Source organism: Alligator sinensis, unplaced genomic scaffold (assembly GCF_000455745.1).
Source record: "Alligator sinensis unplaced genomic scaffold, ASM45574v1 scaffold647_2, whole genome shotgun sequence".
In the NCBI taxonomy this organism is placed as follows: domain Eukaryota; kingdom Metazoa; phylum Chordata; order Crocodylia; family Alligatoridae; genus Alligator; species Alligator sinensis.
The window spans coordinates 3,101,543-3,114,724 of NW_005841832.1; the positions used below are offsets into that span (position 1 = coordinate 3,101,543).

General features: G+C 55.4%; 2 protein-coding genes across 2 annotated transcripts in view; one reads left to right on the top strand and one right to left on the bottom strand.

The window, feature by feature from the left end:
* The first annotated feature begins 435 nt into the window (after positions 1 to 435).
* Positions 436 to 6,171, top strand: CD37 (CD37 molecule). Its single transcript, XM_025196498.1, is given in 11 exon segments — positions 436 to 629; positions 631 to 668; positions 1,033 to 1,106; positions 1,493 to 1,565; positions 1,712 to 1,836; positions 2,414 to 2,488; positions 2,572 to 2,676; positions 2,909 to 3,088; positions 3,402 to 3,485; positions 4,379 to 4,404; positions 4,955 to 6,171. Coding segments are annotated over 11 exon segments (1,137 nt in total). The 5' UTR covers positions 436 to 549; the 3' UTR covers positions 5,232 to 6,171.
* Positions 5,487 to 13,182, bottom strand: part of TEAD2 (TEA domain transcription factor 2) — a 13,752-nt gene continuing 6,056 nt past the window's right edge. The window contains 11 exon segments of the mRNA XM_025196483.1: positions 5,487 to 6,936; positions 7,287 to 7,439; positions 7,776 to 7,916; positions 8,326 to 8,499; positions 8,857 to 8,993; positions 9,290 to 9,339; positions 9,531 to 9,589; positions 9,799 to 9,933; positions 11,168 to 11,179; positions 12,580 to 12,642; positions 13,049 to 13,182. The exon segment at positions 13,049 to 13,182 is cut by the window's right edge and continues 12 nt beyond it. Coding sequence (XP_025052268.1) covers positions 6,823 to 6,936; positions 7,287 to 7,439; positions 7,776 to 7,916; positions 8,326 to 8,499; positions 8,857 to 8,993; positions 9,290 to 9,339; positions 9,531 to 9,589; positions 9,799 to 9,933; positions 11,168 to 11,179; positions 12,580 to 12,642; positions 13,049 to 13,182 — 1,172 coding nt within the window. The 3' untranslated portion in view covers positions 5,487 to 6,822.

Below are 13,182 nucleotides of genomic sequence, written 5' to 3' on the forward strand. Positions count from 1 at the left end.
GTGAGTGATGCCTGATGACACGCATGACACACACTGACCTGCGTGTGCAAGGCCCGACAGTACACATGCAGTGCACAATGGCATCCATGTGCAATAACTGAGGGTGCGTGCATGACGCATGAGGGCCTCTGTGCACAACATGTGCCTATGGACATGCATGCAAGGCCTGACAATGCATGCATGAGGCATGATGTCATCTGTGTGACTCATGCCAGCATATGTGTGCATGGCCTGATGATACCATGACGGCGTCTGGATACGATGCAGTACATGTGTGCAATGCATGATGGTGCTTTTCCCCCCTCCCCCACACAGTAGGGAAATTTCTGCTGCGGTGAGATGCTCTGTGCCTTCCCCTCCCCCGTTTCCGCCTCCCCTCTGCTCCGTGACCTCACTACTGTTGCACATGGGTGGGGGCACGTAGCCCCCTTCATATCCCCTAAGGCTCCTATCCCATGGGGCTGGGAGGAGGTCCTGGGGGGAGGCAATCCTAGTTCAGTCCTACATCTGCCCTGGCCACTGGCCCCTGACACCAGCTCCCTGGGGGCCATGCGCAGCCTTTACCCTCCTCCACCCTGCCCCCCTCCCCGGACGCAGGATGTTGCAGTGTTGAGCAAGGCAGAGACAGACGCAGTTGGAAAGGCCTAGGAGTCAGGGCAGCCACTGGGGTGAGGGGCACTAGCAGGGCTGGGGGGACACCAGGGGCTTTGGTTCAGGAGCGAGGGGCACCAGCAGGGTTGGGGGGCAGGAGGCTACAAGTTGGGAGTGAGGGGAACTGGCAGGGCTGGGGGAGGGGGCAGGGGGCTTGGGGTCAAGAGTTGGGCTTGATCCAGGAGTGATTGGAACTGGGGCCTCCAACCCTGCCACTACCCCCCCACCCCACCCCATAGGGTGCCATTGTGATGTCACGTGAGAACCCCGGGGTTCCTTGGGGTGGTACCGGCTGCAGCTGCAGCTGCCCCAGGAGGGGGCTTCGACCCATGCTGGGGGATGCTGCAAAGCCTGCACACATCCCTCATTATGTCCCCTCAGGTGCAGACATGGTCACAAAGGGGTGCCTCAGTGTTACCATATATTTCCTCTTCATCTTCAACATCATCTTCTTTGTAAGTATGATGGGGGAGCTTGGGGAGGCTGGCTGTGTGGGAAAGGGGTCTGGGGCAGGAGGGATGGGGGGCTGGCTGGGACAGGGGGGTATGGGGAGCAGAGGGGGAGCTGGGGGGACTGGCTGAGCTGGAGAAAGGAGAGTTGGGGAGGGGCTGGATAGGCTGGGGGGAGCTGGCTGGGCCTCTTGCACTGGCTCCACCCCACCATCTGGGCTGAGCCCAGGGATGGGGAAGGATACCCAGCTGGGGGAGGGGGGCCTGGAGAGGGCAGCTGCCTTCACAGACTGTGACTGGGCTCCGCCCAGCCTTTTAACTCCTCATATCCCAGCCTGGGAGGGCAGAGAGCAGGCACTGCCAGGGATTAACTCCCCCATCTGTGCCCCCAGCTCCTGGGCAGCCTTCTCTTTGGCTTTGGCCTCTGGATCCTTTTTGATGGGAGCAGCTTTGCAGCTGCGTTGGGTGAGTGACCCCCCTTTCTCCACCCCACAACCCCCTACAACAATGCCCCTTACTCCTGACCCACGGTCTCCTGCTGTTGCCCCTCACTCCTGACGTGCAGCCCCCTGCCCCCCCAACCCTTGCTCAGAGCTTTTCCCTCCCCTCAGGCACCTCTATCTATGGGCTCAAGGTCTGGTCCTACATACTGTCTGGAGTCGGCATCATCACTATGTTCATCGGCTTCCTCGGATGCCTGGGTTCCCTCAAAGAGATCAAGTGCATGTTGGGATTTGTAAGTGCACAGCTCCCCCATCCCATCCCATCCCATCCCCCTCCCCTCCTGGGTCCCAGATGCCTGGGTTCTCCATCCAATGGGTTAGAACAGGAGGAAGGGGGAGTCTGGATGCCTGGGTTGTCTTCTAGCTCTGGGAGAGGAGTGGGATCTGTAGATTAGAGCAGTGGGCTGGGTGTCTAGTCTGGGATTTCATAGAATCATACTAGAGATATTGGGATCCCTGATGCCTGGGTTCATTGTCATTAGGGTTATCATAAAGGAATCTTCTCCCCCGCCTTACAAGCTCAGTCCTGGTTAGTGCAACTTCCTGCCATGGCCATGTGATGTGCAGGTGCTCCCACATCCTGCCTATGCTGGGCCACATCCCCCTGGGGCTGGGGAGGGGAGGGGCAAGCCTCTACATGTATGGCCTGGATTCCTGAGGCAGGGATGGGGGGGGTGCAGAGTCTGGGGTGGGGGCAGGGTTGGTGATATGTGGGTGGCTGAGAGGTCAGTGTTCCCCATCCTAGCTCAGGTGGGGGAGGCAGGGAGGGGCAGGGTTGGCCATCAAGTAACCCACTGCCTTCTCCCACAGTATTTTGCAATCCTCTTTCTCCTCTTTGTCACCCAAATCACTATCGGGATCATCGTATATGTGCAGCGTGACATGGTGAGCACTGCTGTGGAGAAGCTCACAGCATGGGGGTGGGGGTGGGCATTGCTGTGGGGAAGCTCACCTCCTCTCTCCCACAGCTCGGTACCAAGGTGGAGAACTATGTCAAAAACCTGATCAAGACATACGGGGAAAGCAAAACCCGTGGGGACGGGCATGATAGCTGGGACTATATCCAGGAACAGGTGAGACCCTGACACCTGCCCAGCCCACCACCCTGTCCAGTCCTAATGGAAATGAACCCAGGCATCCAGACTCCCCTCCCTCTCTCCAGCCTGCCCCCACACCCATAACTCTTCACACCCCACTTCCCTCCCCAAGCTGGGTTAGAACCCAGGTCTCCCAGCTCTCCACACCCCACTTCCAGAGCTGTTATCCCCCCAGCCCCTTCACTACCCCCATCCTATCTCCCACCAGCTGCATTGCTGTGGCTGGGACTCCTACATTGACTGGAAGCTGAATGAGGATGTACAAGCCAATGCCTCCTCCAGCCTCTACCCATGCTCCTGCAGCAACACGTCCACCCTGGGGCTCAACACCACCCATTTGGAGAATGGCTTCTGCTCCTTCCAGAATGACTTGGGGCTCTTCATGGATGTGAGTGCCTGGGGGCAGGAGGAGGGGGCACTGCTGGGGAAAGCTTGCAGCATTGGAGATGGGATGGGGGTGGTGGGGTCCCTGGCTAGAAAGTTTGCAGTGCTTGGCAGTTGATGGCTGGGGCTACTGTTATGGGGAAGCTCGCAACACTGGGGGAGACTCCAGCTGGGGGCATTGCTGCAGGGAAGCTCACAGCCTTGCCAGGTGGATGAGGGAGTCACCCAGCTGAGGGCACTGTTTTGAGGAAACTCGCAGCCCCCTCTCCCCAGTGACTTTCTGACCCTGCCCCTTCTTCTCACTGCCGTCCAATCAGGGCTGCTCCAGGAGCGTCAAGGCCTGGCTGGCCGATAACATCATCACCATCGTGGGCATCTGCCTGGGCGTGGCACTCTTGGAGGTAACAGCTGCTAGGGGGTGTTGTGATCTGGCCAGTGCTGTTGTCCCTGCAGCCACCACTGAGGGGAGTGTTGGGGGCCATCATACCCAGTATAACCCAATCCCCCTCCTCCCAGTTCTTCCAGTTGCTGGGCACAGCCCTGGCTGATGCCCTGGAGCAGAGGGAGCTGCGTAGACACTCCCAGGAAAGCCTGTTCTCCCCCAGCAGGTGGCACTTGTGTGTGGGGTGCAGTGGGGGCAGGGTCCTGGGGGTTGTGCAAGGCACACATATGACTTGCATGCATCAGTACATGAGTGTGTGTGAGTTTCTTGGCTGGCATAGTGCCCAGGCCCTTTGAGTGCACACACTTGCTCAGTTTTGCAGTTTATCATGCGCTTGTGTTACCACACATTTGTGCGTTGGAACATGCAGGGGTCTGGCTTGGGCAGAGACGCACATGTGTGAAGCATGGAGCATGCACGTGTGCTGTGCATGTTTCCATTCAGCTGTGTTTTCACATGGGGTCATAGCATGCCTCATTTGTATGTTGGTGATCACGCTTCAGTGTAGTCATGTGTTCACATCAGTAATGGGCATGTGGGGTGGTGCACAACTTTTTTACACGTGGCTTAGGCGTGTGTTTGTGAATGCACAATCATGGAGTGGACACATGTAGACTAGTGTACATGCATTTGCCTGGCTGCGCCTCTCCCTGTGCACACATGCAGGAACACATCACTGGCTGCATGTTCTTACCTGCCCGGCTACCTTTCTTCTTGTGCCACACACTCCCTTACACGCTCAGCTCCACACTCCCTGTAGCTCCATTCTTGCATGCTTGTCTCAGGAGGACCCCAGTCCATGTCTGTCCTGTGCACTAACTCCTTTTAACCCTTCCCCTCCCGCTTCCCCAGAGATGTGCATCTGGACTATTATCAAGGTAACTGTCCCTGGGGTGGTAGCTGAGGGTGACAGTGGGCAAGGAGCGGGGCACCAGTCACGGGGAGGGGGAGTCCAGCCAGTCCTGACCCTTACCCCATCATCTCCTCCTCCCTCTCAGGTAAATTCCATGTGCCTGGCATACCTCCTGATCAGACATGTGGCATTTGGCACCCTGCAGTGGCCAGGCAAGGAAGCGCAGCTGTTCACAGACAGCTTCCAGCCTCGGCCTGCAGCACTCTTGGGGCAGGCGCATCACCCTTACCTGACATGCCAGCAGGGGGCGCTTTTAGCAGGCTGGGGTGTAGGAGGCTCTAGCTGCTGCCCCCAAAGTGCAGGTCCCCTGGCAATAAAGCAGCTTTGGAAAGGATGAGACAGCAAAGGGATTCTTGTAACGGGGGGCAGGATGGGGCTTGGTGTTGGGAGCTGTACTGGGGAGAGGGGCAGGGCTGTGATGCAGGGGGACACTGTACTGTGGAGGGGGGCTCTCTGTGGGTCCTGGAGTGGGGGGCAGTGGGACCCCCCCCGACTGCTCTGTCTCTCTCCCCCAGGTCTGTCTCATGTCGCTGTCGATCTTTCTGTGTAGAAACATGGACCAGAACTACGACAAGCTTGTCCGCTACTCTTAGGAGTACCCCAAGATGGGAGCACCCCACAGCATCCCCCACCCCCCAAACCAGGATCATCTGGACTGAGATGACACCAGGCTCTCTCTGGGTCTGCTGGGGGCTGGTTCCCTGCTGTCCTCCCACCCTGAGTCTGAGCTGTGCTCACCCCTCAGGCAGTGGCTTGGGTTGCTGTTTCTTTCACCCTCAGGCAGTAGCTTAGGGTGCTGCCTATATGTAGAATTGGGAATGGGGGGCAGGGCAGGGTGGGTCTTGGCAGCAAAGGTGGGAGCTGGGGGGATTTGGGGAGGCACTGACTGGTCTCCCCTGGTGGGGACAGTGATTGGGGACTAATGGGGGCATTAATGGGGTCTGAGTGGGGGAGACGGGGTGAATTTCCCTTTTTCCCTCTCTCTTTCCCAGCACAGAGCAGGGGAGACCATGAGGGGCTTGGATTCTGCCCCTGGCAGGCCCTCCCAGCCAGATCTGCCCCCAGAGGCCCTCACTTGTCCCCTCCTCAGGGGCAAATTTCCATTTCTATTTTTGTAAAAGTCCCCTTGTAAATAAAATAATTAAATTAGGTCAGAACTCCCCAAAACGGGTCAAACGTGGGTGTCTGTAGGAGATGCAAGGATGAAAGGGTGGAATCTCTGTCCCCCACTTCCCTCCCCCATCACCTTCCAATACACAGCAAGGCTTCACTGGTTCCTGCTAAGTGCTGACCCAGTCAGTGGTTCTCCCCTGTATTGTGGTCCCCATAGCTAATGCTAGATCTCACCCCTTGGGGGAGGATTGAAAGGTGGGGAGTTGGGGGGTCCCACAGTGTGGGAGGAGACCATGGGGGAGTTCCCAGTGGGCAGTCGCTGTAGTTGGGTGGTACAGTCCTCTGGGGTGTGGCCAGCATGGTGTGTCCCTGCTCCCTGGACAGACAGACACAAGGAAGCAGAACAGTCTGGGAAAATAATTTTATGCACTATCAAAAAATGTCCTCTGTTCACAAACATGGGGGGTGGGGCTGGGTCCCCCATGCACTGGGCAGCTGGCAGGGGAGGGGGTGATGGGGGCAGATGTTGCTGCCTCATCCATCAACCCAACTCCTGCATGTGGGGGGAAAGGGGACTTTTGCCCTTAAAGGAGCAGTATAAATATATGGTACAAAAATATCTCTTACCTGTGTCTTTAAAAAATAAAAAGAGAGGGGGTCACTTAGACCCTCCCCCTGAGTGACCTCCCCTAAGACTCCTCAGCAGGAGCCTCCAGCTCTGTCTCTGGGACCTCCACAGGAGCTTCCACTGCTTTCTAGAGGTTAATGGGGCCATGCCCCCCTGTCACACACTGGGGAACACCTCAGGGGCTGACCCCCAAGATTTATCCCATGACAACATGTTGAGGCCCCCAAATGTGAGCAAGGCCTCTCCCACAGGTGTCATGGATAATAGGTGGACAGTATTTGAGGCCCAGACAGGGTGTCCCCCAAGGCTGACCCCTTGAAAAGATCCTCCCCCGTTGGCTTAGCATGAGGAGCATCACCACCCCACATTCCCCACCCCGCATTCCCCAAATCCTTCCCAAGCTCACAGACTACCCCCTGCTTGCCAAAGGAGCAGGCCTCATGGGCACAGGTAATGACCAGCGGATCAGGCCCCTCGTACCTGCTGCTCACCCCACAGAAGGTGCCTGGTTCTGTGGGCAGTGCTGCACTCAGGTCTGCCTGGGGGAGACATGGCAGAAGGGAACGATGAGAGGGAAGGGGCTCAGGTCTGCCTGGGGGGGGCATGGTAAGAGTTGGGAAGGGAGTGGGGTTCTGCTGGGGGTCAGTCCTTGACCAGCCGGTACACATGGTGCTGGGCCCCTCGCTTGTTGGCTGACACCTCGAAAACAAAGGCCATGCAGAGCAGCAACTCTTGGGAGTCTCGGTTTCTCACCACCTTGGGAAGGCAGAGGGAGAAAAGGGTCATTGGGAACCTCCAAAATAGGAGTCCAACCCCTGTCTTGCGCCTCCAATCCAGGCTTTCTCATGCAGGTGTTGAGGGTATGGGTGCTGGTATTTGAAGTACAGTGTGTTTCAGGGGTACCTGTACAGTATTGTGGTGCTGAGTGCAGCCAGGGGATTTGGGGTACAGCTGTTCAGGTGGATACAGGATGCAGATGCTGACACTCAGTTTGCAGTGTGCTCTGGGGTGTGGGTGTTGTGTGGGGTGGGGGTAGATTTGGGTGGGGTGTTGTGTCTTTGGATGTGCAATGTTGGGGTATAGGTATTGGGGTGCCCCTGCCTCACCTGCAGCACAGTGAAGTTCTCTAGCACACTGTCCATCATGTACTTCTCAGGCAGCTGTTGCAGCTTGTGCACAAAATTGACCAGGTACTCGCAGAGTGGGAAGTGCAGGAGCTGGAAGACATAGCACCCATCCTCGAGGTGCCCCAGCTCTGTCTGCAGGGGACAGCAGAGGGGTTATGGCATGAGGGTTGTCACGAGGGGGCTCTTTGTGGGATGAGCCCCACCCACTTCTGCTTCCCTGATCTTGTGCTGGGACCCATGCCCTCTCCTTCCAGACTCCACACTTTTTGTGCCCTGGGCTCCACAATCCCTGCTTCCTTCCCCCCCCCCCACTCCATTCCCCATTTCTCTCTCCCTACATTGCACTCTCCCTTCCCCCTTCCCCTCATTCACCCTCACCTCCTTTGTCCCCTGCTCCTCCTCCTGCCCCACTTACTCCCTACTCCACCCTCTCGACCTCTACCCCCCTACTTGAACCCTGATCCTCACCTCAACCCTCTCGACCACCTGCTTGCCAAAGGAGCAAACCTTGTGGGCACAGGTGATGGCCAGCGGCTCAGGCCCCTCGTACTTGCTGCTCACTCCATAGAAGGTACCTGGTTCTGTGGGCAGTGGGGCACTCAGGTCTGCCTGGGGGAGACATGGTAAGAGTTGGGAAGGGAGTGGGGTTGGGGCTCAGCTGTGCCTGTGCAGATACCCCCTGTCCTAAGCTAGTCACCTCCATGATTTCCCACCTGTTCCCCCACGTCCCCATACCAGGGAATCCACCTCTCTATTCAGTAAGTAGAGACATGGAGGGAGGAATACCTGGGAGAATGGGGGAGGAAATGGGGCAAGAAGGAGGAAGTAAAGGGAGGGAGGGACATCCCAGGGGACAAAAATTCTTCAGGGGGGTGACAGGGAGAACAGTGTGGGGGTGGGTACAGCAGGAGGGGTTGGAGGAATCCTAAACTTAGGCAGGTTCAAAGAGTCAGAGACCTGTCCCAATCCCGTGACCCCTGGACCCAGAGTCCACGGTGCTGCCCTGTTTGGGGCTCACCCAGAACTTGACAAGGAAGAAGGCATTGGATGGCCCCCGTTCATACAGGTCCCGCAGGCCCCCTGTTTTCTCAGGAAACTTGTCATAGATCTGGCGCACGTCCACAGCCTCCAGTGGAGGATCAGCAGGGTGTGGGGGTGATGAGCCAATGTGCACGAAGAGGTGCTGCTTGAACTGGAGATGGAGCACCCCAAAATCAGACATCTTGCCATTGGTGGAAACCCCAACTCTTCCTCAGGTGCTGAGAGCTCCCCAAAATCAAAAATTCTACCTGGGATGGGGGCCCTAATTCCTTCATCTCCCCAGGGCAAGGAACCCCCAGAAATTGGGGTTGCTCCCCAGCAGGACCCTCCCTTGCTGCCCTTCTCACCCTATGACCCCCTGTCCTAAGCTAGTCACCCCCATGATTTCCCACCTGTTCCCCCACATCTCCATACCAGGGGACCCACCTCTCTATTCAACTCCTTCCTATGTACCTCCTCAATGTAACCATCACCCTCCTACAGCAGAGCCCCCTGACTCCCTACTCACAGTCTCGGGCTCAGCTGGCAGCTCCACAAAAACAGAAAACTCGACCAGGCACAGGTGTGGGGACCCAATGCAGTGGCCAGGCCAGACAGCAGGGCTGGGCACAGGGGGCATGGGCACCTCAAAACCTAAGGAGCATGCTGGGGTGAAATTCCCTTATCAGTCCCACTGCTGCCAATGAGACCCCCCCAGCCAAGGTCCAACTGGACCCCCCCAGAGTTCCTAGCCTCCCAACAGGATGCCCAGTGCCTCACAATTATACCCAACCTAATGAAGACACCCCAACCACCTATAATCATGCATTAGCCCTCACTTAGCATCTCAGCCCTATGCCATCTCAACTCCCCCAGAATCCCAGCTCCCCCTCAGCACTCTTGGCACTCCCCTCTGCCCCCCATCCTGGGTAAAGATATGAGGAAACCTCCTTTATACAGACCTGGCACAGCAGGGGATGCAGCAGCTGGTGGGACTGGGTATGGCTTAACGCGGTGGTGAGGGGGGAAAAGGTTAGTAAGTGTACTTGACTAGCAACAGGGGACACTGCTTGTGGGGAATGGGGCAGGAGCTGGTAGTGGGAGGCCCCTGGCTACTCCAACCCCAGCAGGGGGTGCAGGCTGTGGGGTGGGGGAAGTGTGTGTGTGTGTGTGTGTGTGTCAGTAGGGTTAATAGATACTCACTCCTGGTTTGGTCTGGTCTGGTCGGCATCTCCCGGCCAGAACTGGAAGAACTCGGTGGACTAGAACAAAGAGAGGAAATAATTAACTGGAGGAAAATGGCCACTCTCAGCCCTAAGCCCCCTGTCCCCCTCACTCCCAATCCACAGCCCCCTGCCCCTCCAGTGCTCTTTACTCTTGACCCACAGCCCTTTGCCCCACCCAGCCCTGAGGTTCTCCCTAGCCCACTGAGTACCCCTTCCACTTTGCACCCCCCTCCCTTGTCACTCACCCCAGGGCTGGGTGGGAAGGGCCGGTGTGTGAAACTGGGGACCCCTAACTTGTCCTTGAGGCCAGTGGCAGAGATGAGCTGGGCAGAGGACATGGCCGCTATGCTCTGAAGGGCTTTGTCCTTTGACACCTGGTCCTGGAGGAGAAAACAGATAGACACATGGACACATTCACCTGGGGGATCACTCAGAATATCCCCTCCCTCACCCCAGGACCAACCATTTTGTGCTCAGTCCCCTCCCTGAACAAACTTATTCTCTCCTGCCCTAGAGTTAGGACAGAACCCAGATGTGCTGAACCCCAGTCTCCCTTCAGTCTAACCCACCAGACACCAATCCCCTCCCCAACCTGGGATAGAACATGCTGTTGGATCTGAGACTGGTACTGCTCTGTTCTCTGGCTGGGGTATCTGGGCTGCCAGGACCTGGATTGTATGGAGGCAGGAGTGAAGGAAGGGGGGCAAATTGTGGAGTGGTTCCTGAGGGGTTGTTGAAAAGTAAGCCCTGCTGGGCAGATATCCCAGAGTATGCTAATGCTGCATGCAACTACTGTGCCTTCTACATGGAGTCGATTATATACACTAATATACAAAGTGTGCCTGTGTACACTTGGGTATGAGTGGAGGAACATCTATTGCATAGAGTATGCCTGTATACAGCGCTATTCACATCTGTAACAGGCTCAGGTGTGTGTTAATGGGTGTATGCACAGGGGGCTTCTCCATGTGCACACTCAAAGAATGTGTTACAATCAGGCTCTGCATGTACAAAGGAGCATGAGAAATGGGCAGACACATAGTGGTCATGTATCAAGAGACGGTGTGTATTCAGTAGTGTACAACAGTAGGCATGTGCACAATTTATGTGTGCACAGGTGATATGCAAGGGGGCAGTTAGGTGGGTGCAGTGTGTACATGAAGGACAATTCCATGCACATGAGACTGCACGCAAGGGTAGGAAGGTCTGTGTGTGCACAATGAACTTCCCTGTGTGTGCAGCAAGTGTGCACAAAGTGGATGTTCAAGGGAGAGAGAACAGGGGCAGCATCTCCGTGTGCATCCATAAAAGATGTGTATGGTGAGCACATGCAAAGGAGTGGATGGGGTTGTGTGTGCCTGAGCATGTCACAGTCTGCCTGTGTATGCAGTGTCTGTGCAAGGTGTGGGCATAACTGCAAACAGATGTGCATGTGTGTGGGGTGAGTGTGCAGAGAGGTGTGAGTGCACAGGAGTACACATGGGTGTGTGGATGTGCATGGGGTGGGGGGTGAGTGTGCAGGAAGGTATCCATGCTCATGGGGGTGTCTGGCATGCACAAGGGTGTGGGGTGTCCAAGCCCTGCCCCACCCCCTCTGCAGATATCAGCACTTACCACATTCATTGCCTGCAAGGCAGCAGATGTCCAATGGGACCCGATCCAGAGGCACAGGTTGGGGAGTGAGGAGAGAAATATGGCTTAGGGAGAAGCAAGAAGCCTCTGCTCCTACAGCCCAACCCACAGACAGGGGGTGTTGTGGGCACAGGTGCCAGGGGATGTGTGGTGAGGGGAAATGAAAGGAAGGGGCAGTTTGGCCTAGGGGTGTAGTATGAGGCATGCAGAGGAGGAATGGGAGTGTCCCAGGGAGTTCAAGGAACTTAGGGAGGGGTGAGGGTATCTCAGGGGGTGCAGGAAGGTGCTGCACAGGGTGTGGTGGTGTCATATTGAATGAACTAGTTTGAATGTTTGTAAAGGTTGCCCATTAGCCAGTTTCAGGAAGAAGATAGGATTTATCTCCTTATCTAGCTCATTGTTTTGGGGCTACGTGCAAAATGTCCTGACTTCACTTAAAGCCTTAACTTAAATTGTATCTTTAGAAGTCTTTTACAAAGAAAGCAAATATCCTGAATTCCGAGACATCAAAGCCTAAGGCCTTGTAACCAAATTGTTAAGAAAAGGGTATTTACAGTGATATGGAAGAAGTCTCCCCAAGAGTAATTTAAAATGCTCAACAAAGGTAATTTCTGTTGAATAAGATCCGAGCCCAAATCTGGGAGTTATGATAAGTTGAGTAGGAGGAGCCCCACTGACGGCAGCTCACTCAATAAAAACCTGTAACTTACTGTCCCAATTTGGAGGTGACTTCACTTGCAGAACAACGAAGGAAGAATCGCAAGTGTAAACTCGGATTAGATTGATCACCTAATCCAACCTCTCCGTGAACACGAATCTCTTAGTTCACGCTTAAGCCGCAGAGCACCTGAAAGGGACTGAAGGAAGGGGACTTAGTCCTATCACTGGTGAGCCCAGCTCATTGAATTGTATTGCTGAAGCGAGCCCATTGAACCGTACTACTGAGGCCAACCCATTAAATCGTACTACTGAGGAATGAAACTATATTTTGGTATTTGGCTTCTCGGAATTCTAGGATTGTAAGTATATTATGAAAAATAATAGTATTGATTCAAATTTAACTTTTAGTTGTAATTGTAGTTGTTTTTGTAACACTAATTCTTATAGCATTGTTTGGGAAGGAAGTGCATTCGGAGCATTGTTTCTGATATATGTAATTATTGTGTTTTTAATGTTTGTGGTGTTTCTTAAAGCTAAGCAGTGTTATATACATAGCAAAGAGTTTTAAAATAAAATTGTGTTGTATAAATTAAGTGTGTAATCATTGTGAAATCGTGCAATCAGCTAACTACTCCCCCAGCCAGTGCATCAAAACGAATCAGTAAATTGTGTGGGATTTTCTCTATTCCATAACCCACTAGAGACAGGTGGGTCATGGGGGGACCCAATCTCACCTTGAGCTTGGACTGAATCTCCTGTGACTTACACCGTGCCAGGACCTGGATGTGGCTGGACACCTGCAGGGTGAGATGTGGGGGGGAGACCAGGGATAGGAGTGGGGGGAGATGCATGATAGACCCCAGCATCCCCCCCTCCCAAGCAGGGGTCACTGCCACTTGCTGTGGTCATGCTGCAGGGGGAGGCACAGAGACACCCACCCTAGGCCTGTAGTACCATCAGGAGTGGGAGGGCTAAGCAACCAGTTCTCCGCACCCCAAAGGACCCTCCCATTTCTATTCCTTCCCCACACTCTCCTTTACTCCAGCTACCAGCCTGGTTCCCCCCATCTCTACCTCTCCCCTGTGCCCCTTTCCCTCTCCATCACCTCATCTTCCTCTCCAGCCTTTATGCCTCTGCATTTCTCCACTCCTTTATCCAACCTGCCCCTCCCAGCACCCTCCAGCCCCCACCCTGGGGCCATGCCTGCTTCCGGGTGCGGGTTTTCCCCGTCCGCAGCTTGATGTACCGGGCAATGAGCTTGTTGCGGCCTGAGAGAGACAGAGACACAGAGAGACGGGCACTGGGGGTGGCGGGGCTCCAGCAGGGAGTGCTTTCCC